At 52.2% G+C, this 27327-nt stretch overlaps 1 protein-coding gene across 1 annotated transcript in view; it reads right to left on the bottom strand.

Annotated features, from left to right (window-relative positions):
* The window catches only part of KCNB1 (potassium voltage-gated channel subfamily B member 1), a 93951-nt gene extending 67211 nt beyond the window's left edge, over positions 1–26740 (bottom strand). The window contains exon 1 of the mRNA XM_030233546.2: positions 26099–26740. Coding sequence (XP_030089406.1) covers positions 26099–26665 — 567 coding nt within the window. The 5' untranslated portion in view covers positions 26666–26740. The remainder of the gene's footprint in view (positions 1–26098) is intronic.
* Positions 26741–27327: the final 587 nt, after the last annotated feature.

Here is a 27327-nt window from a genome sequence, read left to right as displayed (position 1 = left end):
CCCAGCAGAGCGATGGGGAAGGAGCAATGGAAGTCCCTGGCTCCTGGCAAACACTCAGACCTTGAACACAGACCCATGACCTGCCCCCAGTGCTGCTGTGACCAGACCCTGCATGGGTGGGACCTCCACGGACTGAGCAAGGCTGCAGCTCTGACCCCCAAGGAACATGAACAGGTTTTGTTCAGGTTATAAAGACTCACAGCTTTAGCTCTTGGATTCTCATTCTCTCAGCTGTGGCATCAAATGTGTGAATACCTCTTAATTTAATCTCCACCTCTGGACATCAAGTCCTGAACTTCACTTACTGCGTGGCTTCCTCCCTTCATGAACCTGTGTGGTACCCCCAAGGAAAGTTTGTTCAATCCTGGCATCTCAGAGCAGAGGGAGGAACAGGCACGCAAGACACTGGAGTACAATTCCCACGAATCCCTGCAAAAGCACTTCCAAATAATTTCAGGGGTTTGAGGGAAAAAAAAAAAAAGAAATCCGAATGATGTACAGGGGGAAAAATCCCAAATGAACCCACTCCCGGAAACAAAGCCAAACCCATCGTTTTGCTGAAATACAGTTTTCAGTTGGAAAGCAGCTTTGCTGGCCATTGTGCCAGCACCTGCAGCTGTAGCAGCCGTGCTCCCAGGGCCGGGGCTGGCTCCGAGGGCGATGAGCGCAGCGGGCCGGGACGCGGTCCCTGTGCTGTGCGGGACACGGCTCTGATGTGCGGGACACGGCTCTGATGTGCAGGCACTGGCCCTGTGCCGTGCGGGCACTGCTCCTGTGCCGTGCGGGCACTGCTCCTGTGCCGTGCGGGCACTGCTCCTGTGCCGTGCGGGGCTCGGGCGGCGCCTGCCAGCCCCGGCCGGGCTCTCCAGAGCCAGAGCCCGGGCTTCTCCTCCTCCTCCTGCCCCTGGGAAGGTGCCGGGAGCCATGTGCGAGGCAAGCCCCGGCGCGGAGCGGCAGCGGAGCGTGGTTCCCACCTCTATATAAAGTGATTTCCTGCCGTGCCGGCGCGTGGGTGTCAGCGGAATGGATGTTTTCCGTCAGGGATGACAGCCGGGAGGAGCGGCGCTCCCCGGCCGGGACGGGCCGGGAGGGAGGGGAAGGCACGGCCCGGGAAGGGAAGGCACGGCCCGGGAAGGGAAGGCATGGACCGGGAAAGGAAGCCATGGACCGAGAGGGGAAGGCACGGCCCGGGAGGCTGCAGCATCCCTCGGCAGGCGATCTGCTCCCCTGCTCCCTTGGCTGCTCGCTCCTTCCCGAGCCGCTCGCAGCGCGGCGAAACGGCCGAAGCCGGCCTGGGGCAGGGCTGGGCTGTGCCCGGAGCTCCGGGAAACAGCAACACCCCCCAGCACCTACCCCGCGTCCCAGGACACCCCTCCGGATAAAGAGCTAAAGACAACTGCTACCTACAGAGCCAGGAAGGACTCTGAGGCGACAGCTTATGGGACAAAGCATGAAAAGCAAACGAGCCAGGCTGCTGGCAGAGCCAAAAGCCTGAAGAACAAACCTCAGCCATACTGCAGCTCAAATTCATCAGCTGGGTCTCCCAAACTATCACTCAGTTTGCTTGGGTGCCCAGCAGGGGCAAACAGGCCATTGTTTCCTCCTGCAGGGATGCTCATCCATGGATGCCCTGTCTCAGTGGGGAAGCTGATGGCTCCCATACTTTCCCTCCAAAAATCCACCAACACCAGCTCCATTTGCCTGCTCCGTGCCAGCTGTGCAGGTGACAGGGTCTCCTCCCATGGAGCTGGGACAGGACCTGTCACGTGTCCCCACCCCACTGTGCAGTGGCATGGCAGGGCAGATCCCGTGTGGGGCGGGAGTTACAGGTCAGGGCTGTGTGGATCATCCCCCCAGTAACTCACTGGGGTGGGCAACCCAAACTCATGGTCTCTTTCAATCCCTAATTTCCAGAATACGTCAGAAAAGTATAATTAAGGAGCCCACCCCTTCTGGTGGAAGTCTGCTTGTGTCAACAGAGAGACGGGAGTATTTAGCAGACTTCTTTTTCCATCCTGCTAATTTTAGGCCCTTATATAACATTTCTTTCAATACAACCCAGTTTCTGTAGCCCACTGAAGGAACAGCACTTCTCATTTGTCTTACACCAGTGCCTAAAATACTCCCCAGAGCTGGAGGGCTGGCTCTGTGCTCCCCAGCACGCTTGGGACCAGCTCTGCCCAGCACACCGTGATGCTGAAATAGCCCAGTAGGCAGAGGGACACATACAGGGCCAAAAGAAGGGCTGGGCTGTGCAGCAGCAGCACAGGATGGAATAAAAGCCAGTTACCCCTGTCCCAGCCCCAGGTATCCAGCAGAGAGGAGGGGTGAGGAGGTGACACTGATGCCTGAACTGAGGCTCCACATGGTGATGCTTCAGCTTTCAGCCCTCACTGCAGATTCCCTCAGCCCCTTTCTGCGCTGTCATCTTTGATGAGAAGCGGTTCTTACCTTCCTAAGTAAACCTCAAAGTTTGTGATGCTCCAGAGCACATCAAAAATACATCAAAATAACTCAAACTCCCTTTGACAGACCACATAAAGTCTGCAATTTGCATTTCAAAGCCAGGGTAAGGCATGGAAGGCAAAAGCAAACAAGGCAGCAGCAGACACGCAGACCTGTCAATTATCCCTCTGGCTTTTTTGCACAAGGCTGGAGAGCTGCAGAAAAAACTGCCTGGGGCCAAGTTCATCCCTGCCCTGGCACTGCTGAACTCAGTGCCTCTACACGTGCAGACAAGATTTGGCTTCTCTACATACTTTGGGTGTGGAAAGGTTGCTTATCAGCACCCCACTGCGGGGCAGCCTCGGGACACAGGGGTGTAGCTCTGCTGAGAGGTCACAGGGGATCCAGCCGGTGAACTGGTTAAAAGCGAAGGAGTTCTCACTACAACTGAGGGGGAAAAAAGGAGTTGGAGTTGCCTGTGAGCACAGCCGAAGCTACAGAGATGTCACGGAAATGGGAGGTGAGAACAAGTGTCAGCGGAGCAGCGAGGTGCGGTGGTTCCCTGCGGGAGCAGCTCCTCCCATGCCGGTGCTGCCCTCCCTGTGCCCTCCCCAGCTCAGCCTGGGCACCCAGAGCCCAGCCCACGGCTCCGTCCTTCCCTCTGCACCCAGTCTCACCTCCCAGTCCGGTACCCACCAAGGCTTTCTGGTGAAGCTTTGAATAAATACCGAGCACCTGATTTCACTTAACAGTAATTAATCTAGGGGACAATGCACTAATTTGCCAATGCAGGGAGCATTTATCTTCTCCTCAGAAAGAAGTTTTGCTATGAAAAAGTCATGGTAAGCCAATAAAACCTAAACCCCTCTATCAGTAGCTGGTTTTAGTGACAGTATGGAAAGGGAGTATTTTCTCTACAGCACAGTGTTGTGGTACCATCCCCTATCCAGGAAAGCAAAAGCTTTCTCTCCTTCCCAGCATCTCCTACGAAGATTTGGGAGAAAACAAATGGTATTCCCCAGTCTTTGTGGGTGACTCCTGCCTTTCCCTGCCCTTCTCATTCCCCTTAGAAGCAAGAGTCGAGCCTTGGGGCCAGGATGCTGTGCAGCTCCTCGCTAGCACAGCAGGCTCCTGGCCCAGCACTAGACCTCCCAAGCGCTACCCTAATATAAATAAATATGATTCATAAAGTCTAACTTCAAATTTGGCAACTGATCCTCTGAACAAAGCTGGTGAGTCAAGCTCTGAAGAGGTGGAACCAGCCACAGCCTTCATGATCGTGTTAGTCAGCACGAAGGAGACCATTGCAACTGCTCTGACGTGTGAACTCAGCACAGCTGATGTAAGCCTTGGCAGAGAAGTATTTGCATCACAGCCTCGAACTGCTGGACTGTGTCACTGAAAATCATACCAAAGAATGTGTTTTTTTCCAGCTACCCAAGCACTGGCACGGCTGTGCCAGACCCTGAGCTGGCATCCATCAGCACAGGCTGTGCACACAGCAGGGCTGGAAGCGCTCTCAGCTGGGACACTGAACCAGAGGAGAGCAAGGAAAGGGAAAGGGAGCCCCACGGGAATGGCCCTGGCACCCCCAGGCCAGAACTGCAGCGAGTGACAAAGGGCCTGCCGTGCACTACCCCTGTGCTGCAGGAAACCCCTCTGCTGGCCCGGGCAGGTGGAAATAAAGGAAAGGCAGGTGGGGAGGATGGAGACGAAAGGGGAGATAAGGGCGAGAGCACAGACAGGAGAGCTGTCACTGCAGCTCCGAGGGAGGCACCGCGGCTGTCACCACAGGCTATCACAGCATTTAACGCCTCGGACCCGCTGGGTTTTGGGTAGCTGGCACTTGGGTGTTCCACTCCAGCGGAGCCGTGGCTGCGGAGAGCGCTGGGCTCCGGGAGCGGCACTGCCACCGCCGCCGGGAGGGGACACGGGCAGCCCCGGGCACAGCGCCGGGCACACAGCGCCGGGCACACAGAGCCGGGCACGGTGCACAGAGCCGGGCCGGGCAGCCTCGCTCCCCAGCCGAGGGCCGCCCCAGGCGGGTGAGCTCGGGGCCGAGGAGCCGCAGAGCTCCGGGAGCCGGGACAGGACACCCCGCAGCCACGGACGCCGTCCCGGAGCCGGGCGGGAGCTGCCGTGCTTTGTGTCTCAGCTGAGGCTCTTATTGTGACAAGTGAATCACCAGGAATGAAGCTAACAAAGATAGCGGGGTAAACTTAACAGAAAAATTATATCCCTCAGAATGTGTGTTGTGTTTTGATAATAAACTGAGGAACAAGGCATTCCTCAGTTTAATCCATCTCCTGGGTTTGCCTGGGGTAAAAATACAAACCCTACAAACAAACTTTTTTTCCATTTCCATTAAACTTGTCTTTGTGAAAGCTGAGACTGAGACAGTCCTTGTTAACCTCAGAAATGTTCAGAAGTACAGACTGACTGTGGGCTCTTGGTTCTCTGCCTTTTCAGATTGCTCTGTTGGGAAGGACAAAGGGCCAGACTGATGCCAGCAACCTGGCACTGCCCCACTAGCCCTCATCTGCAGCTCACTTACCAAGCAGTGGCCAGTGCACTTGGCTTGCAGATCCTGAATTTTCAGCGAGGATATTACAAGGAGGACCCCAACTCTGACAGTGTTGGTGAAGGATGGAGCATTAAGGTCCTCCTCTGTCCAGCTCTGAGGGAAATCTGGGACCCAGCAAGTCTGCTGGCACCTTTCTGATGCTGCACATACCTGTGTCAACTGCAGGCAGCATCCATGCCTTACAGAAAAAGCCTGCTGAAATGCAGATTCCACATGAGGAAGCCTGAGATGCTGTGGAAACCTACAGACATCTGTTCTGAAACCAAAACTGCAGACTGGCAAGGACGCTGCTCAACAAGGCTGTCCTATCCATAATTACGCCATTTCTAACCAAAATTACAAACACTACAGGACTGGAGAGAACCATTTAGCCAAATAATCTGTTTAAGCTCTTTTCTAACACCTCCACTGGGGACTCTGCCTCCCCTGGCCAGTGCACACAGGGAACCAAACCCACACTCCACTGAGGTTTAAATTCAGCCTGAGGGGATGGGAAAGCAAACCCACCTGCCCTCAGTTTGGGGGGGGCATTGCCATGTTCCCCCTTTCCCACTCGTGGGAGCTGTGAACAAGGCTCTGTATGCTGGGATCCCATGGGTTCCTAAGGGAAAACAGCACATTGATGGGAAAAGGCTGAAAAAAAGATTGCAGGGGAGCAGACCAGAAAAAGGCCAATTTCATGGGGAATATTTCTGTTTTCAGGCCGTGGCTGCACAGTTCAGGGAGAGTGGATGGGCTGCCTTCTGGGACGTGCCAGATGTCCCTCACACTTCCCTGCACTGAGGGAGATAAATGCAACCCAGAGCTGACTTCCAGCCTCACTGCACCTTCATCCTCACAGTCAATATTCATAGAGCTCAATATTTGTGCAGTGTTGTGCAAGGGGAGGAACATTCACAGAATGTCCATGGGGCACCCAGGAGAGCAGCACCTCCCTGCCATGGGCCACCACTGTCACAGGGAGGGAGAGAACCATCAGAGGCAGAGCTTTAGCCCTGGGCATTTAATTCAGGGTCCATGTGCAAGTGTGGCTGTGGGGATAAAGGGCAGCCAGGATAAATCCCAGAGCACAGTGGCTGACCTGCCAAAATAGAGTTAAAATACTGCCACGTTCTCAGTACTGAAATACCTGGAAATCCGGCCAAGAAACCAGGCTTTAGGGAAAGATCAAAGGATAAGTACATCTCACCAACATGTTTCCTTTTTTTTTTTTTAACTGTGATCAAATTTGCAGGAGCAGGGATGGGTTTTAGAGGAGAGCAGGCTGCCCCTCCTGAGGGCTCTGCCCTGCCCTGCGGGAGCTGCACCAGCTCTGGCTCCAAGGAGTAGCCGTGCCATGACTCATACTTTCCACTCCCCATAATCCCTCTCAGTACGGTACAGGCTTAAGAGTTTTCCTCTGACTTCTGACTTCTATTTTGTTTTAATTTATGCACCTGCTTTGGAAGAGCCTTTGAAAAATCTGACAGTGGAGAAAAAAGGAGCCTGTTCTATCTGTCTGACGGACAGGCTGAAAAAATACCCCAGCACAGTGAAATTCTGCATTACCAGGAAAATAACATCTGCATCTACAGCTTTCCACAGGCTGTTAGCAACAAAGACTGAGCCACTAGAAACCCTTTGTCAGAACAAGGGCAGAGCTTAAGTGAAAGAATAAGCAGTTCAACTAAGTCAGAAGCGTGTGGCTGACACAAGACAGAGCAAAAGTCTTTTTAAAAAAACACAGCCATGAATTATGTACAAGCCCATGCTCAAGGGCCCAGATCCCATGTCTGGCTCCCAGGGATACCAGCAGCAGCCATGCTGGGTCCCACATGCTTCCCCAGCCTCTGGAGCCAGGCTTGAGGCAGCGGCTGCTTCTGTAAAAGGACTTCTTTTTATGAGTTCTGGAAAGGTCAATAAATAAAATCTAGGTTTTGACATGCCAGCTATTTTAGGAAAAGTGACTTTTTTCCATTGTCCCTGGGTCTGAAACAGGGAACACCACTGCTTCAAAGCCACTCTGCAGCTGCAGCCTTGTACACAGTGCCAGACTGTGTCACTGCTGCAAGCCACAGCCCGCAGGGAACCCGGGACCCTCCCCGTGCCCAGGCAGCCCCCGGCCCACAGTCAGTGTGGCTCCTGCCCCACAGCCCCTCTGCAGCCTGCCCTCAGCACAGCCCCTGCCCCTCCAGCCAGCCCCAGCTCCTGGCTGCCCTCCCTGGCACCCCTGGCACCCCAGGGCACAGAGCACCCCTCGGGGCTGTGCTCCACTCCCAGCTCTCTGCCCCTGGCTGCCCAGGGGAAACACAGCCTGCTCCTCCTCTGTGGCTCCTCTGTAAGCAGAGTTCATCTCAAAGGACAGATTTCCTTGCTCACATCCCACACCAAAGAGCTGCCAAGGGCAGCTGTCCTGCTGTGTGTCCCCCTGGCTGTCCTCTCTGCCAAGGGACATCCCCAGAGCACTGCCCAGTGCCCCCCTTTAAATAAAATCCTGCCCTGTAACCGTTCCTGCCTCTCCCAGAAGGTAAAACTGTAATGAGGAAGATTTCCTTGAGTTGCTGTTTACTTAGCATCATTTTACAGCTCTGTTGGCCTAAGGTGAGTATTTTTAGTGTCTCAGATTGCTTCTTCCATCTAGAGAAACAACAGAGAGTGCACAACATGTGCTGGAAAAACAAACAGTTTTACTGCTGGCTTTCTGGAAGCTTTTGGTAAATAGCTGCACCTGGTTCCAAGTGTACTTTGTTCTAAGGTGCTGGTAGTACCTGCCTGACGCTGTGATCACTGAGGTTGTTAATTAAGAACCTTGTGTTTTATTGGTGCTTGCAGCTGGGCTGTGTTGTGAACGTATGAATGAATGGCGCCCCTAGAGAATACTATTATTTCTCCTGGAATCCAAATCGAAGAAATATGTGAATAATAGAGGCAGACACTCTCAAAACTGCTCAGTTTATCCAATCCATTTCTAGAAAGTCATATTATCCAGCTGAGAGTACATCAATGATGCAAAATTGCCAAGGTGGTGAGCTATTTCAGGATATTCCAAACCCAAGGAATAGCATCGTGGTACTCCTGTGATGGATTTATTGAGTGCTAATCCTTCTGCACACCCCTGTCCTGCAGTCAATGAGCAGCTCTCCTCTGGGAAGCTCAGGAGCCTTTAGCATCTGTCATCTTGATGACTCCAAATCTCTCTTTAGTGCTGCAACCCAGGAATGGTTTGCACCTACACGAGAGTATGAAATTTCAAGAGTACTCCCTGAATGTTAATAATGGGAAGGGCACAAGAGGGCAGTGGGAAGAGTTTTAGAAGCCTGCTGGTCTGCACTGAAGATGGATCCCACAGGTAACACCTCCACGTTACCTTTGGCCTTCACTGTTGGTAGTGCTGCTATTATAAACACCTTACTCCCCACAAACCTCCTTGTATCATTTAAATGTAAAGAGAGCAAATTTGACAGTTTAAGCACTTTTACAGCCTTCCCCCAGCAGTGGGGGAAGCATTGGCTCAGAAATCTCAACTACAACCCTGCTCTTATCTCTATATTTAGACCTGTTTGGCCATTTTGGGCGTAGAGTGTGTTGCTCACCTCACACACCTCAAGCAGCAAATCACCTGCCATTCCACACACTCTGAGCACCTTTCCAAAGGCTCGGGAGCCTTGCTGCCTGTGTGGGACCCTGCAGTGACCCCAGACTGCTCTGGGACCCTGGCGAGGAGCCCTCGTGGGCTCAGCTGCCCTGGGGAAAGGAGAGCACTTGGGGCTTTTCCTGCAGCACAGTCAAGTGGAAGGCTCAGTTCCAACACTGCAGAAACGCTGACACTGTGGGGAGGCTCTGGGGATGAAGATGTGGAGGCACCATCAGTGCAGAGCCTCCTCAGGCCTTCAGCAGACACGGGTGCTGTCCATGGGCATGGCACCCGGAGAGTCCCCGTGCCCACCTGCCTCTTGCCACCTCCCCTGGAATCTCACAAACCACCAGAGAGCTCTGTAAGGAGCAGGGGAAGTACAAACCTGACCAGAACACAAGCCCTAGTAATAATGCTGCTACACCATCAACTGCTGAACCCAAGGAAAATATTTTTATTTCCTTTTTTCCCCCTGAAGGTATTGGACAATCCCATGGCAACCAGCCTTTCAGAGTGGCTGTGGTTTGGTCAATACAGCTTAAGCCATCAATCAGAAAACCAGGTCCTTTCACCCAATCTGTTTCTTTACAAAGAAGTCATTTGGCCCGTGCAGATGCTGTAAAAGTGCCCCAGACTGAGCTGTTTTGGGATGCTTGCAGTGTGTCACAGAGCACAGAGTCTCCTGCTGCATGAGACTTTCATCCAGCCCTGGGGAGTGCCTCAGCCACAGACACAACTCAGCCTGTGCAGCCCAGTCTCCGTGGCTTCAAACACACAACTGAGGATTAAACTGTCCCACACACACAGAAGCACCAGCCTGGGGAGCCCCTGAAAGCTGCTGCAGGTAAAGCCAAGCCCTGGCTTCCACTGGCCCCACGTCTACCCAGGAAGCCTCAGCAAGAGCCCACGGAGCCCTTCTCCCTGCCCGAGGGGCTGCAGCCCCTTGCTGTTGGGAAAACAAAATCATTGCACCCCAAGCCCCGAGAACGAGGAATCCACATGGATCTTGTTGTTAAGGACTGTGTTTCTAGGATTGCTGGCTGACCAGCACTGTGTTTTCCAAACGAGACAGAAAAGGCAGAGAAATCTCATTAATGACAGGACAAACAACCCAGCAATGCAACAGGGCTTGCTTCAAGCTCAGACCCTGACAGTGACAGATTTTAATGTGCCAGCATCTTCTGCTCATCACTTGCCAGAGTCTTGAATGGCACGAGGTCGTTGGTCATTAATTAGAGACAGATTTCCTATTGTGACCCTACCAACAGTGGCTGAGGGCTCACAATGCCCAGACTCCCCCACACACGAGCACTGTGAGAAAAGGGAGAGATTCCCTCCAAGGGTGATAATGAGAGTGGATTTCATATGGGAACGAGTGCCCAAGATGAAAATCTGTGCTCAGTTCCAGTGCTGGGAATGGCACTGGAGTGACCCAGAAAATGGATCAGTTTCTCTAGCCTCTCTGCATTTTTCTTTAATTCCTTCATTACTTTTCAAGGTTTTTGAAGCGGGAAGTTGCAAATGAATGCCCAAGAGATGACCTGAGAGCAAATGCTGAAGAATGGCCAGTCTGGGCAGCTTGGAGGGGTGGTAACTCCTGTGCTCACCTCTGGGTGAGACCACCTGGAGGAGGAGGAGAACAAAGGACACCAACGCTGCTCCAAGAAAAGCCGTAAGAGAAGCAAATGAAATGGTGGCTTCACCCAGCATTTCAGGACAGGAGATAAATACTGAGGCAGCATGATCCACCCCCACCTGGTCTCCTGCCAGTCTGGGGCAGGGCCAAATGGGACCCTGCTGGCCCCACTGCTGCTAGGAGGGTTACTGGGGATAAATCCATGGGACACCTTGGCTTCTGGGGGCCATCCCAGACCCCAGGCAGGGTCAGCAGATACCCAGCCTCTCCCTGGCACAGACCCCAGGCAGCAGAGCCCAGCACAGCTTTAGTCAGCTTTGGGGGGACACACAGACCTCATGGAAGCACTCACTGAGTGAAGCCTACGTGGACATGTCTGGCTGAATTAATTAGACTGGAAATAAATAAGCAGCAGGGAAATTGTATTCAGAGCTTTGGTGTAGGTATTTGCAGCTGAACACAACCTCAGCCTCACACAAACAGGGCACAGAGAGCAGAGAGCTGGAGACCACTGCTCAGTGTCAACAGATGTGGTGTCTCCAACAACCTCCTGAGCATCTCAGCGTAGGCAGAAACTCAGGCAAACATCGGCTGTCGTTGTGATCATCCCTGCACAGAGGCTCAGTGCCAGCTACCTGCAGGCTCTGCACGTGCTGCTCTCCCAAATTTGGCTATTCACTGTCCCTCATTTGCACACAATCTGCAGGGCACAGCTTTCCAGCCTCCCCAGGAAAGTCTCTCCCAGCAGACAGCAGACTCTCGTGCTTAGGGCTAACGCACGAGCATGCCCAAGGACACTGTCCAGAAGGAAAACAGAGCCCAGGGTGCATATTAATTACTGCTGGCACAGAGCCCAGGCAAGGTTGCTGCTCCACAGTCAGGCTATAAATCTGTCCAAATAGGATTCTGACCACGTCTGCCTTGTTTACATTACTAAATTTTATGGCCATGTGATTCTTCACCTGGAGAGGAAGAGTACCCTTGCACAGCCAGGGAAGAGCTGAGATTTATGGCCTGCTGAGAAGGGCCTGCCTGCTCCCTGGCTGGGCAGTGCCCGTGGCTGCAGCACTCCCTGCCCCCCCCAGCCCCTGCTCCGGCTCCTGGAGAAGTTTCATGACTCTGTTTTCACCAGCAAGAGCTTCAAGCCCCCTCCAGGCTCCCGCAGGGACGCCCACCCTCTGTCCTGGGAGAAGCCTGGCTGCCATGGCCAGCCTCCAGAGGATTTCTGCTTTCAGAGGGGCCCTGCTCTGCACTTGGGGAGGGTATTTCCCAAGGGGGTCAAAAAGAAGTTCACCCCCCTCTCCTGCAATGAGACTGGCTCTGCAATGCCTGTAGGAGAGAAAATCAAATGTTGCTTTCACCAAGGAGGGGGAAAGACTTGAGCTGAATGTGTGGTGGCAGACTGACTGCTGAATTAGAGAAAAAAACAGGTTTTCTTCCCTGTGTCAGGCCTTTCTCACAGCTCCTAGGCCCAGCACTGTCACAGCTACAGGCACAAAAAGCAGATAACAAGAAAGTGTCCAAACAGACAGAAACATAAAATAAAATTTGGATTGTTAAACATCTGTTCCACAGAAACAATTCCCTGTAGGCTTCTTGGATGTTCCAGAAGTCACATTAACCTGAAGCACTCAAAAATTTTAACTGGAGGAGGAAAATGTCCCTATTTTTATAGAAACTTCATCAGCACATGCTCCTGGCCTCTTCAGTGAAATGGGTCCTTTAACTGCACCATAACATGCTGCTCTTTGCTACATGCTTAACATTAGAAGCCGCTTAAGGCTTGTTGACTTTGAGGAGATCTCTCAAATACTGAATTTTGTGTGTGCTGGAGTTTCCCACTCTTAGAAAAGGTTTCATTTTGCCTCCAGGCAGGTCCAGCTGCAGGGTGAGCTGGATCAGAGCCCAGTGTGTGCCCAGAGGCAGACAGGGGGATCAGCTCTGTCTGACACCTGACTGAAGAGGTACCTCTGAAAAGGGTGGGGGAAGGCATCTCCCATCCCTTGTAATTACACAAACATACAGCTCCAAAAACCTTCATTCTGTCCTGTATCCCAAAGGAAAACATTTGAAATAATCCATATTCATTGGAGGTTTTAATCCCTCACAAAGCAGAATGCAGCAGGCAGCTAATGAAGAAGACAATTATGCAGCACTTCACACAAGAGCAAACCAGAACAGGTGCAAAGGCTGGAGCCTTGCCACAGCTGCTCTGTTCTTTGGCACGGGGATTGGTGCTTTACTCAAAACATACTCACACACCCCAACAGTTTAGGGACTCAGCCTGAGAGGAAAAGAGGTGACTTTTAAGGTTGATCATTAGCTATTGACCACAGCTGGCCAAACTCAGCTTTATTTGTGCCCCTTCTGAGGGCACGGGCAGAAATGGGGCAGTGCCAGCAGGGCAGCGAGCACGCAGGCTGGGCTTGGTTTGCCCCTTGAATCAGAGCTCTGATGCACAAGTACAGGGCAAGGGAGTGGTGCCCAAAGGACTTCTGTCCAACCAGACAAGGATAGGAGAAGCAAAGGCAGATTTTCAATCTCTCAAAAGCAAAGAGATTTTTGCAGACGATGGTCAGAGGCGCAAGAGACTAAAAATCCCCTCTTGGTGCAGGAAACTCAGAGCAAAGCCATGTCCCAGCAGTGCCAGGAGCAGCCATGGCACTGCCCACGGGCTGTCCCCTCCTTCACTCTGGGGAGGGCTGGGGGAACAAAACCAGAGCAGTGCCTGGGAGCTGAGTGCAAGCACACAGAGCTACCGTGCACCAGAACAGCCTGGGAAAGACAGCAGCCAGGAGGCCAGTGGGGAAGGAGTTCTACTGAAAAAACAACCTTTTTAACCAGAAACAGCCTGGGAAAGACAGCAGCCAGGAGGCCAGTGGGGAAGGAGTTCTACTGAAAAAACAGCCTTTTTAACACGGGGGGTCCAATGCACTTTTAGTGCAAAAGATCATTTCTGTGAGCAGGAAGAAGGAGCCTTTGCCAGTGTTATGGCTTATTCCCTGGGCAAGTGCTAAGGAAAAGAACTATTCCAACAGGTAGGTGATAATATAGGGAATAAGTGACAAGGAGATAGCAAAGATATGAACTGCTGAAGGACCTGGTGGAAAAGGAAAAAAGAATAAATTTAGGAAGAGACATAGTTTCTGTCAGGATAACAAATGACTAACAGAAAGGTTCTGATTTGCTGACCATTTCCACACACAACTCACAACTATCCTGCTTCTACACACAGAGATTGCCTAATTGCTTGTATAAACTTCAAGACACATTCAGTGCTCCTGATCTGCACGTGAAATCACAGCAGCCGTGGGTACAGCCCCCTTCCCTTGCACACCCCCCTCAAACGAGGCCAGGAGGGGATCCCAGAGCCCTGCTGGGCTGCCAGGGGCACCGGCACTGCCCACAGCTGCCAGGGGCACCGGGGCTGCTCCAGGAGCCGCTGAGAGCAGCAGCCCCGGGATGGGCACAGGGACAGGGACAGCCAGAGCAGGCAGAGCTGTACGTGCCCCCCTCTCTGCCTGGGTGTCCTAAGCTGATAAGGAAGTGAGTTTTTTGGGACACCCTGCCCAGTGCTCCCCCAGCTCCAAGCCCTGCTGGACTCAGATGCCAGCCCAGGCTCTGAGCTGGGCTCTGGCACGTCCCTCCCCTGGGCACCCGGGCCAGGCTGCCCACGGCATCAGCAATCAGCCTGGCTGATCCCATACCTTCCCCAGCAGCTTCTGCTTCCTCTGTAAAACATATTTATTACTCATTTTGGGGTAGCATACACGAGCTGTGAGTCAAGACCCTGTGGTACTTAGTGCTATATAAACACGGAACAAAAAGACAGAACTTCCTACAAAGAGTTTATAGATTAAATTAATTACATCTATAACTCCTGGAAATGGCATTGCCATGCTCAAGTTATCTGGACCATGAAGCAAATTTTCCAGAAGACAGTGCAAACTAAGATGTATTTCACAGCCACTTTACAGAAGCTCTTAAGAGCATCTTTAAAAATAACTATTAAGTCAAGTGGGTTTCATTCCTGGACATTCATTCATAGCCAGAAACTTCATTAAATGTGTTCTTTAGCTTGATTAACATGCAAAAATAATGGAATTGCATTATGAACACTGCCCCAGTGTTCAGCAGAGAGAAAAGAGAGGCCAAAGACCCCTCTGCTGAGACCTGATGCACTTGCCCAGCATGACAGAAATCTGATATTTGAGCAGGCATGTGCCTGCTTTGGCCAGGGCTGCAGATGTTAAATGAGACCCTTCCCTGGGATTGCAGGAAGTCTAAAGTTACACCTATAGAATAACATTGTGTGTAAACACAGACAGAGAGAGCACAAACATGTCAATTATCAAAAGGCACTCTGATACCTGATGTGCTCTAGAATGCAGCACATCTTATGTTTGGGGGAAATATCTCAAATATCTCCTGATCAGGACAGCCCAAAGTATCCTGTCCTGCTGAGCCACAGACAGGAACCTGGAGCCAGGGAGGGTGAGAGCACACACAACGAGTGCTGGGTCTGTCAGCACCTTGGGGGGCATGCAGAGTGCACGAGGCTTTTGGCCCTCAACACCTCCCTTGGACAACATCTGCTTTGGCCAAGGCAGGGTACTAGGGCTCTGACGAGTAGGAATTAACCATAATTCCTAGACTACACTTCATCTGCCTCAAATTTACCTTTGAGCAGGATCCAATATACCTGGAGTTACCAAACCCACCTCTTCATCGAAATAAACCAAAAGCAAATGCCACTCCTGTCACTTGACATCTCCTCCATGAGGAGAAATCAGGGGTTGATGTATCCAGAGTCTCCTGGTGCCACAGGGGGTTCAGCACTCCTGGGAAACTGGGCCCAGCCACGTCCTGGCAGCTCCAACAGCACCTCTCTGAGTGCACCCCAAACCTGGCAGGTCCTTGCCAGGGCAGTCCCAGCCCAGCTGCCTCACAGAACAGGCAGCACCTTCCCAAGACAGGGAGCTCTGCAAAACCTGCTGAGGTCAATCAGAGTCTGACCTGGGGAAGATCAGAGGCAAAGAATAACAAGTGTGTGGGGAAGATCAGAGACAAAGAATAACCAGTGTGCGGTGGCTGCCCTGAGTTTAACTCAGCGCCCTGGCAATGGGGGTGAGCTACAGCTGCACACTGAGCTGGCATTTGCTGGCAGAACATTGGTGTCCATTTACTTTTCACCTCTGCTCTGCCCTCACAAAAACTGCTCCTAAGGGATGCCAGCCAAGGTAACGAGACAGAGGTGCTCCAGCAGCTGAGGCCAAGGAGTGAGAGGAAAGAGCTAGGGTGAGCTTTGCAGCCCAGCTCTGCAGGACTCCCTGAAGCTCTTTGAGCAGAAAAGAAGGAGCAGCACTATGTGGGGACACCACAAATCCTTTGACATCCCCTGGTGGCCAGCTGGGGGTTAGAGAGACCCTTTGTGGGACACTGCATGCACCTGCTGGACCCCTGGAGGGCCCCTCCTGCCCAGGGTAGCAAACAGAGCAAGGATCTGTCAATCCCAGTGCTGAGGCAGCCTCAGAGACAGCTGCTGCCAACAGCCCTGCTGCTCTCAACCAGGACACACGGTCTGCTGCCGATCACAACTTTCCTCTTGCCAGCAGAGAAAATTCTGCATTGGTCAAGAAAATCTCCTATCTGCTGTGTGCAGGCTGTGTCCAGCGCCCAGAGCTCCAGAGGGAACAGCACTGCTGCACTGGCAGGGAGGCTGCTGGATTCACACAAGGTCCAGCACAAAGTCCTGCCCAGCCTGCTTTGCCTTTCCCTGCCAGATGTGCTCCTGCCTGGCTCTGGGAGATTTTCCTATTCACTGTGACTTCTGCACTGTCATATTTCAGTGCAGATTGATAGCAAGAGTTACTGCACCAGGCAGGCGTGAGGATTACTTAATTAATGTTTGTGAAGCACTTTTAGATCCTCACATGAAAGCAGCTAGGAAATGCAACATATAATTATTATGTATTATTAATAAACTTCTGGCACATTGACAGGAGGGAAGACAACGCTTCTCTTTTTTTATCCTTTTATTTTCTAAAAAGATTCAAGTTTTATGCTGTGAAGGACAGATTTCCCAAAAATTCACGAGTAAGTAAACAAGGAGTGAAAGCTCCCTGTTGCACCAGGAAGGCAGACAGCAAACACTGCCTGAGGAAGCGAGTTCCACTCCCCGTCAGCCCAGACCCTCGAGGAATCCATGGTTTTTGAGAGTAGCCAGTTATGGAGAAGTGCAGGGATGTTGCTAACAGTGGAAGTGGTCAAATGCACCAATTACAAGGAGCAGAGAGTTTGTTTAATGTGTGGTCACTATGGTTGACAAAAGCATGCACTGCAGAAGCAATGGAGCGTGCAGAGCAAGAGATGGACATTTTCAAACAAACAGAAGAACCACAGCTGTGTGAACCAAGTTTTCAGAGCTGAGAATGTGCCAGACACAAGCCTGATTCCCAGAAATCCACAGAAAGCCAATCTCAGAGGGATTCCTCGGCAGCTCCACAGAAGGGGTCAGCTCTCATGTAGTCCAGCTGCTGCTTGAACATTTATGGCTGCACCAGGGAAAGGGGGCCCAGAGATTAGGGGTGAATTACAGCTCTGCCCCTTCCTCCACCACAGACCCTGAAAGCCTCTGCAGCCTCTCCAGATGAGCCAGGACAATCACACTGCTCTGCCTGGCAGGACGAACACAGCCAGGACGGACAGACAGCAGAGATGGACAGACAGTGGTACAGAAGGGTCCTCAGGGAGCCAAGCTGCTGCTCCTGGTGCCTTGTGCCACCACACCTTTCCATTCCTGTTTGTGCTGCCATTGGATGCTACTGGACCCCCCCCAAGCAGAAGCACGTGGAAAAGATTCCTTGCCATGGGAAGGGTGCTTGCTGTACTTCCTGCCCCTACAAAAGATTTTAAGTGGTGACACTGCAACAGATCTCTTCGCTCACACCATTTTTAGCAACAGGAGGGGTTTTTTAAGAGATACCCACAAGGAATCTTGAATCTGAGCATTTGGTAAGCATAATCATGCTTTAGACGCATTTTGCCTATCAGTACCAATGAGAAAGCATTTCTGGTGTTTATGCTGTTTATGTACTGCAAATGAGATTTACAGCTCCATTTTGTTCAAAAATGAACAAGAGCAAATGGACTTAAATAAAATAAAACAAAACTAATCTGTGCTTTTGGCTAGAGACTCTGCAGAAATCCTAGTCCAAACAATATTGAGTAAGTTCAACTCATAATAACAGGAACTGATTATATACAGCAGAAAAAAAAGAACTTTCAAATAAATTGTTCCTTCAATTTGCTTTGACTCTTCACCAGCTTTTGCTAGGGACACACAGGTTTTTAATCAGATTAGACAGATACCTGATGGATGCTATCACTGTTAGCTGAGCACCAACAAGTGCTTGGTTTTGGCTTTGCTGTTCATTTGTCTTGCCCAAACACAACCAAGAACCCGAGAGCTGAGCTGAGGCCACTTCCCCCACTGCAGTGCCAGCAGCTCAGGGAAGGGTCACAAATCATCCACAGCCCTGGACCAATAGTCCACATGACTGGACCAGAATAACTGCAACCCTCAGCACAACCCCACAGGAATCACAGCAGGACTGGGAGAGGCTTGTGAGCAGGGACAGGGGAACACCAAAAACCACAAATCTATCTCCAAGGCCAGGTTGGAAGGAGCTCCCAGGCTGCCCAAGCCATGCTCTGAGCTCTGCTCCTACCAAAGGTGGCAGCTGGGGTGTCTGAGGAGACCCTGCTCCTGCTGGGTAACACTTGGGTCTCTCATTGCATTGGCTGTGCTCAGAGCTGAGCTGCTGGCACAGATTAGCTCTTAATTGAAAACAAATAACTTCCTCCTGGAGGTTGAGTTTGGTGAAAGGAATCCCCACATGGGTGGGCAGGTTTAATGCATGTCCATACATCCCAATGTACAGGGAGCAGTCATGTATTGTGACTTATCTGAGCCTTTCACACCACAGGTTTCCCTGGGACATCTGCACTCCCTTGCTGCTCCCAACACTTCAGCAGCATCCCCTCCCTGGAGCCAGAGCTGCCTGGAAACACCCCAGTACAGACCTTCTGCTTCTAGATCCAGCAGAGGAAAACCTGCTGTTTTTCTGTAACCACTCATCCCCCAAACCTGACCAGGGTTTCCAGCACTTTCCTGTGCAGGCTGGGCTCCTTTCAGTGGGAATGCCTGTGCTAAAACAGCAAGTGGGCTGTTTTCTCTCTCCATGCCCTGGATAAACTGTCAGAGGGCTGCCAGCCCCCTGCCCTCTGTAGGATCTGATGGTGGGCAGTGCAGGGGGCACGGGAAGCTCATCCAGACCATGAAAGTGTCCTGGTGACACGGGAGACTGGGAAGGCAGGGTCCCCCCAGCCCTGCCCAGCCTTCCCACTGACCTTGGGCAATGGTCACCTCCTCACTTTAAGATGGGGATAATACACATATCACAGGTTTGTCCTGGCCTTAACTAATCCATCTTTTCAAAGCCCTTTGAGAGCTTTGCTTGATGAGCACAGACACTATAATACTCATCTGTTCCCAATACATTCACTGGGAGTGTTACCCTCCACAGAAGCAGGACTGGGGCTGCTGGTGTTATTGGGGACATAGAAAATAAATCTGCTTGGGAACTGAGTGCCTGGGGAGGGGCCATAGCCAGGCACCAAGGCACAGTGCTTACCTCAGCCCTCTGCCAGGCTATCCCTACAGTAAAGGCTAGGATTTCTCATTAGAAATCACAACAAGACCTCACCAAGGCATGCTTGTAAACACGTTCAGCAGGTACCAGGCTGTGCAGGAGACAGGAGAGGCCAAAAGAGAGGCTAAGAGAGTGGGGAGAAAGCAGAGACCAGGCCAGCTCAGGGGGAAGCTCTCTGCAAGGTTTGCAATTGCTGCACTGAGGGACTGGGAATGCCAGGAGGAAAACACGAGGCTGCTGCCCCAGGGGCTGAGCTCAGGGCAAGGTCAGCCCAAGGATGGAGAGTGCCAGGGCTAGAGCAGCTTGGGCAGGCCAGCGAGGCACTGGGGAGTGGGCAGGGGGTGCCACCAGCCCCTCAGCGCCTGGCTCAGCAGCGTGGAGCCCCTTCTCCCCTGGCCCCAGAGCTCACCCAGCCCCAGCTGCTGCTGCCAGCCCTGGGGCACCCCTGGGAAACCACACTGACCCAGGAGGGAGCTGAGCCTCCAGCTGATCTAGGGGCCAAACCACACACCTCTCACCACAGCCGATCCTCACCTGCCCTAGCAGGACAGCGTGGGGTAGAGCTCCCTGAGTGAAGGCTCCCACTGGTGCCTGCTCAAGCACAGCAGCCCCACTGTGCTGCTGCTGCCAGGCCTCTCCACAGAGTAAATCACTGTGACTGTGTTTATTGTAAGAACTAAGTGATCAGCTGTGAACTTTCTTTGACATAAATATTTTGCCATTAGCAATGACAAATAGCAACGCTGATGCTGTAAAAGTAACATTGGGTTATTCCTCTCCACGGGGGCATTCACGTCATGAGAAGTCAGAAAGAAATTGTGATTGGAGAAATGGGTAAAAGGAAGACTGTGACAGCAAGGATATTTATCCACTGTGTGAGAAGAGTTAAGAGGAGAATGGATTTTTCCACAGAGCTCTGGAGTGCCCCTGCAGAGCCAGCTCTGGACACTGTGGTGGTGAGCACAGGGCAGGGCCTGGCCCCCGTGCGGGAGCTTCACACAGGTACCTGCCAAAGCTACACCTGCACGTTGTGCACATTACACCCCACCAGCAGATCCTGGGGGGCTGGGCCCAGCACTTTGCTTCTGGATCCCATTATTACTAAACCTGTGCACTTACAGCTGAAAAAACAGGAATTTTCCATTGTTGCAACATTTTCTACCTTTTGACTGCTGATGTTGGCACCTCAAACCCTGTCTGCTCTCAGGCTGAACAGGATGGGAGAACACTGAGCAGTGAGGGGAATTAATTTCCCAGAGATTTTTTTCCAAAGGTACAAATGAGAGCTGGTGCTTTAAAAATAGCATCAACTATACTTCTATAGCACACATCCTCCAAGGAATTCAGCCCAAGCATGTAAGCTTGTCACTTCCCTCCAGAGGCAGGCAGGCTCTCACGGATGTGGATGCTCAGGCAGGACCACAAGCCCCCTCCAGGCTCCCCTAGCAGGGAGTTACAGAGAAGTTAAAAACCCAGCAGTGTGCCAACACACACGTGTTCATGCACACTGGTACTCCATGGACTGGATGGCAAGGGCATCACACCAAACACAAGGCCCAGCCATTAACTCTTCTTTGACAGGATTCTCTAGAGAGCACAGAGCTGCAGGCTTGGATGGGAAACAGCTGAACCCAAACCATCCTCAGTAAGGAGTGCCAGGAAACTGCCTGCCTGGATCCAGGGGCTGAAACAACAGCTCTGGGGAGAGCATCCCCTCGGACAGGTGAGGATCCCACCTGGATCCAGCTTATCCTTGGCAGGTGCAGCCCATGCAGGAGGCAATGCCGTGTCACAAGGACTCCCAGCAAGTCTCTTCAGAGCCAGGAAGGAACCACAGGACACGGCTGCCAAGCTGGCAGTTTTACCAGGGTGTGGCAGGGGGTTTTCTCCCCCAGCTGGGGATTTGTGGAGGCTATAAGGGAGAGGAGTTCTGGGAGCTGGCAGCACAGCAATACACTCTGGGCAGGTCCACCAGTGAGACAGACACAGAGGACATTGCAGGGAACTAAACATAGGAATTAGGGCTCCCCAGACAAAAAGATTTAAGTCCACTGGAAGGACAAGACCCAGAAAGCAGCTGCAGGATGAAGAGAGATTGATCCAGAACAGAAATCACTTGTGTGTCCACAGGACAGGGCTGTGCTAGAAGCCCAGCGATAAGCTACAGACCAAAGTGGCAAATCCCTGAACCCGGGGACAGGCTTTGGAATGAGGCTCTGCTTTTGAGGATCTCTGAAGATATGAGTTCATTTTGGATGAAGGGAAAAAGTCTCCTATATATAGCAAAAAAGCCAAGGCAGTAGCTGCATCACTCTAAAAAAAGTTACAGATGGAGGCAAAATATGGGCAATCTGCCTTTAATAGCCAAAGTCAGCCTGTGCCCTGAGCTGGGACCCTTGGAGACAGACAGGACACAGCTAAGATGTGACCCCTGCAATTCAGGAGAGGGGTTTCCTCTGCCAAATGCTAAATTCAGGCAGGTTTAGAGATGAATGAAAACTGCACACCATAAGGGAGGGCCAGGAATAGAAAGCCCATGTGGGGGAAGAACGCTCTAGATGTAGCAAACGCATCTCCAAGAGGCTTTTATCATTCTTATTTTGTCACTACTATCAACAATAATAAGAAAAGAGCTTACAGAGCATCCTCCCCAGTCCCTGAGCAATGCATCCAGAGATTAGCAGCAGAGAGCAGTGGGCAGCAGAGAAAAGCTGTTCAAGGAATGTAGAGGCATGCATAATGAGATTACCGAATTGGAGTTGCATGTTTTCAAGGATAAATGTGATATTATTGCACTGGCAAAGGCATAGCAGGAGCAGGGGAAAAGATGAGAAATAGCGTCTCAGAAGGGAGGGATCACTGCAGCTGAGCTCCCAACAGGACAGGGACAAGTGGGAAGTGGAGGCAGCGAGGAGGAAAGGAAGTGCACATCCTACTTGACATGCAGATATGCAGAGAAGCTTTTTGCAAAGTGGGTGATGTCATCGTGTTTTTCTCAGCCTTCAGGACAGCAAGAGAAAAATAGATGAAACCAGCACATGCAGAGGAGTCTGTAAGACGAGCAGACTTCCCCCCCACACCCCATGCAACACTAATTGCTCAAATATTGATCGGGGAAATCATTTGTAAGGACTAAAGGAGGAAAAGAAATACTTTCCTCTTAAGAAGCAAAAAGGGCAATGTTCCTGCAGAGCTGCTGGAAAGGTCCAGGTGGTCGGGGAATTTCCAGAACCATAGATGCTAACCTAAGATGTTGAGCTGGTCCAATTTGTTATTTGTTTATACTGGAGAGCTCGAACAACTGCAGTCTGTTCTTTTTCAGGATAGCACAGACATGAAGTCTAGCTGGCATTACAGCTAGGCTGGCTCTCCCAAGGGCCAGGCAGGTGAGGGGATCCTGCCTAGCCTTGGTTAGGGGAAAGCAGCAGCTTCAGAGGCGACTTTGGCAAGCCAGGACTGGTAGCCAGGCTGAGGGTGACAGGAACCAGCTGCCCAAGCTCAGCCTTGGCAAGGGAAGGAGCAATTAGGACTAAAAGCCCAAACCAGGATGCTGGAGCTGTCTAACCACTGCTGCCCTGGCATGGACACTACGCCCGAGGAAAAGCAGCAGTTCTGCCTGGCTTCTGGAGAGCTGCTCTGCTTTCCTGACAAAGGGAAAGCTGCCATGCAACAAAGTGTGAGAGCTACACCAGAAAATATCTGCACCTCGTCAGCTTCTAGAGTAAACCATGACAGAAGCGAGCACCAGAGTCCTCTGTGGTTAAAAATGGATGTTGTGAGTACACCAAAGCACATGAAGAATACTATTTAAAAAACAAAACCAAGAATCAACCACCAAACTATTAAGATAGACTGGGAGAATGATAAAAATAAGCATGAACATGCAAAAACAGTGATTGCAGGAAGAGGAGAAAGCATCCACAAAGCCTGCAGTGAATGTTTGTCAGGGATATGCAGGCAAATAACCACAGGGAATGGGAGAATCAGATCCTATTAAATATTTGCTAAGGTTAGAAGGAGATGAACACAGTTTTGTTTAATAACTGCCTGATACTTTTTTCATTTGACAGAGGCAAGTCCCTGGAGTGCTGCATTCTGTGCCCAGGGGTTTCCCTGTGGGCAGGTGAGTGCAGGGCAGCACAGAGCATCCCAGCCCAAGGCAGGGCTGAACCCAAACCACTCTGGGCACTGGGCACTGCTCCTGGTCTGCCCCTGGCCGAGCTGGAGCCGTGCTGGGGGCCTGGCACCTCCCAGAGGGACAGAGGGGCCGGGCTGTGCCCTCCCTGCTGGGGGGTGACAGCAGGGGGACAGCCCCAGAGCCTCCTCGGCAAACCTGGGCCCTCTCGAGGAGTGGGAATTGGGAGATCCAGGGGGCTCTCCCAGGCACAGACACAGAAGCCTCACACATAAATAAGAGCCTGCTTGCCACGGTGGTTGGTTTAAAAGGCAGACAGAGTAATCAGAAGATATGGGTAAATCTCCAGGGGATAAGAAAGCAACAAAAACAAAGGTCTGGGGGATTCTTCTTCTCTTATTTGAATGCTATGTTACAACCTGGGGCATGCCACATATTGTCCCATTTAAATAAAAAATAACAAAAAATCCTTAAAAACCAAAACCAACAAAAAGCATCCAAGAATAAAAAAGGCAAAAAAAAGGCAAACCAAGTCCCTGAAAACCAAACAAGTCTGTCTGTTTAACTGGTCCCAGTATAACCCAGGAGTAAGCCGGTATGGAGGGGTGAGGTGTGGTGCTGTGCAGAAAATGTTAAAACACAGCCAGTGCTGCCAGCCAAAGACCCTGGTTTGGTTTGGGACAACCTGTACCCGTTGTCTGGACTTCTCAAAGAGAACATGAAGGTCTCTTGTGTCTGTTGCATGGAAAACCCTTTGCACTGAGTTGAACAAGTCTGAAGAGGAAAAATTAACAAGAGTAGTTCAGATTTCCCCAAGAGCAGTTTTGGGACCTGGCGTGACATTAAACCTCACAACAGTTTACTTTGTTCCTTTCCATAGGAACACGTTGAGCTCCCAGACCTGGCAAAGCAGAGGGAGTCTGGCTTCAGGAGAGGCAACAGGAGCTCCTGGAGGCCTGTGGTCCCCTGAGTGCTGCACTGAGCAGGCAGCTGGGGAAGGCTGGCCCCGAGCTGCCAGCCAGGGGCTCAGACTGAGCTCGCACACCCTGCAGGGCAGCCTGGCACAGCTGCACAGGGCAGGGACGGGTCAGGCTGCCAGTGCCTCTCCCCATGTCCTTCCATCAGAGGCTGAAGGGTGAGTCCAACCTATTCAATGTGGGGATTGAATTCTCGGGCAGGTGATCAAAGCTAAGGGCATCCTCTGGCACGAGGGAAAGGCAATCCACCAGCAGGGAGCAAATCGGATAAAGAACAGGCTTAGCAGAGCTGCTGTCCCTGCCTAAGCTAATTGTTCATCAGGCCTGCTTGCCCTGCTACCACACGAGATGAGTGGGAACCTGTGTCTGGGAGCTGCTGCAACATCTGAGCCTTGAGAACACACAGCATCACTTTCATTGCAGTAATGAAGGCACAGAATGGCAGCTGTAAATGCTAAGGGTAATGATGCATTACCATTCCCTCTCAATTAATCCAGAGCCTGCAATGCCGGCTGCACTTACTCCAAGAATTTTCTCAGAAAATGAAGCTAGAGTATTTCATTTATAAATCACAAAAGACACTTATTTGGCAAGAATGACCCTTGCTCATATACAATAAATCATGAACATCAACAGTCTCTAATGGATTTTGAGTCAGTGCCACAGACAGCAAAGCCTGGGGCCTGTGTTTCAGGATTCCAGGACTGTGCCAAAGGAGCCTTATAAATTATTAATGTGTTCATCACGGTGTCATCTGTGCCACCGGAGAGATAGAGGCACTCTGGGGCTCTGTTTGACATTAAAAAAGTGATAATGGGGTCAGCAGGCAGACCATGCCTCCCCTTCCCGTGCTGGGCTGAGCCAGTCCACACCTCATGAAATCCCTTCCCCAAAGTTTCATGCATGCTCTTGGTTCACTATGTGCAGCATTTTGGGAAGAGAAAAAAAGAGGTAAAGAAGTCTGTTTTCACAAGTAGCCCATCCAAGCCAGACTCGTAAGGGATGGAGCCAAGGTGTGCGTTTGCAGATGTTTGTACAGAGAGAGGTGCAGCACAGAGGCAGCCAGGGCTTCTTGCGACTTCTCTGCCATACAGAGAGGACGTGGGTATAGAGAAAATGCAAGTTTTGGTCCCTACTGCTCAGTCTCTCATGCTTTTCAGTTATTCATCCCACAGTTTTCAACCTCTCCCCCTTCACTTTTGTCCCCATGGTTACTGAATCACTGTGTTTGCAGAGATTTTCCTCACTAAAGAAAATGTGACTAACATGAGGCAGCTAAATTATCAGAGCCAACTCTGACATTGGTTTCTCCCAACATGGATCTTATCTTCAAAATGCCTTCAAGTAGATCTGTCCACTGGAACTTCAGAGTAAGCAGCACTTCAGCTATTGACAGAGCTGCATCACTTGCACAGGGAAGACTTTAAAAAGGCTGGAATCAGGTAGAGGACAAAATTCAAACACCAACTTTAGCAGACATGCAGCCTAGGAGAGCGTGATACAAATAACTAGGAGACACATTTTACTACCAAAAAAAAAATGCAATTAAGCGCTGGAATGGGAGGTATTATTTCCCCACTGCACCTGGGTCTAGGAGTTCAAGCAGAAGTGGGTTCTTGAAAGCCAATTTGGTTAAGCAGCAGAAGACTCACACATTTTAGGCCCAAAGAAATCTCTATTACAAACTGCACCAATACAGCGGATAACAAGTGTAAAATGCCCAGCCACAGCAGTCTGTGCACGCTGACCCACTGCTCAGAGGAGCTTCTCCCACACTGAGCAGCCTGAGCTGGGACGCTCAAACCTGATCCTTTCCAAACTACCAAAAAAACCACCCAAAACCCATTGAAATTCATTTGTATATGAGAGGCCATCCTCTCCTTCACTCACAGCCTCCATCCAGCCACAAGTGCCCAGACGCTAAAGCAAGGGCAGCACCTCAGGGAGCATCACCAGTCAGGAGCCAGTAGACAACAGAGATGTGGAACGCTTACCTTGGCCGCTACGGAGGAGTTGGGCTTCTCCAGGAGGTCCCAGAGCTTTTTCCTTTTCTCAGCACAGCAAGTGTTATCGAATTCCTCCCCTTCCCTTTCCCTCAGGGTCTCTGCTTCTCTCTTCAGCTCCTCATTCATCTGCTCTTTCTTCTGGTGGTAGCGGGCCTGGCAGCAGGACTCCAGGTAGATCTCGTCCACCCCCCAGTAGTCCAGCTCCTGGCTGAAGGACAAGGCGCACATCTCCTCCATCATGTGCAGCTTTCCGGTGCGATAGAAGTTCAAGATCGAGGTGAATGCCCCGGGATGCCTGTCGAAGAAGTACTCGTTCTCCTCCAGGTTGTAGTCGTCGCAGATCTCCATGAGGGAGTCGTGCGTGTTGCAGTCTCTGAGCTTACCCAGCCTGGTCCGCGGCAACCTGTCCAAGGTCCGCCAGAGAACCTCGTGGGCCAGCCCCCCCACGTTGAGCTTGACCCTTCGGGAGCAGGCCTTGCTCCTGACGATCTCGGTGGGGTCCGGAGGCAAAGAGGTAGTAGAGCGAGATCCATGCTTATTCATCCCCAGAGGCATCGCTGGTCCCGCTCGGGCTGGACGCGGCACGGTGCGGCGCGGGGCAGGGCGCGGGGCCGGCTCTGCTCACCTCTCCCTGCCCTCCATGCCCCGGAGCTGCAAGAGAGGCCGCGCGTGGGTCCCCGCCCGCCGCCCCCGCCGCGCCCGCGGGCGGGGAGCGGGGCCGCCAATGGCGGGGGGGCGGCGGCGCTGTCCGCCCGCCGGTGCTGAACCGCGCCCGGCCCGGCTCCGAGCCCGGCCCGCTCCACGTGCGGCCGGCCGCTGCCGCCGAGCTCCCCCGGGCGGCGGCCGGGGGTCCCCCCGCCCCGGCGGGCTGCGGAGCTCCGGCACGGCCCCGAGAGCCTCTCCGGGTGCCGGCTCGGGCGCGGGGCTGCCCCGAGCACCGCTCGGCGATGCGCCCCGAGAGGCGCCGGGCCGCCGGCTGGGGATGCGCTGCCTCCGGGCTCCCATGGCGGAGCGCCCGGCCCCGCCGGACCCCCCTGGGTCCCCGCGACCCAGCCCGAGCGGCCCCCGGGGCTGCCCCCCGCCCTGCCCGGCCGTGTGGGCTGCGGAGGCTTTCAGTAACTCCGTAGAGATTTCCTGAGGAAAGAGCTGGGGCAGGGAAATGGGAGGATTTACAGCCACTCTAACGACGCTCTGCCTCTCTGGGCTGCCCAGGGACG

The sequence above is a fragment of the Serinus canaria genome, chromosome 20 (genome assembly GCF_022539315.1).
Source record: "Serinus canaria isolate serCan28SL12 chromosome 20, serCan2020, whole genome shotgun sequence".
In the NCBI taxonomy this organism is placed as follows: domain Eukaryota; kingdom Metazoa; phylum Chordata; class Aves; order Passeriformes; family Fringillidae; genus Serinus; species Serinus canaria.
This window is presented reverse-complemented; position numbering and strand designations above follow the sequence as displayed.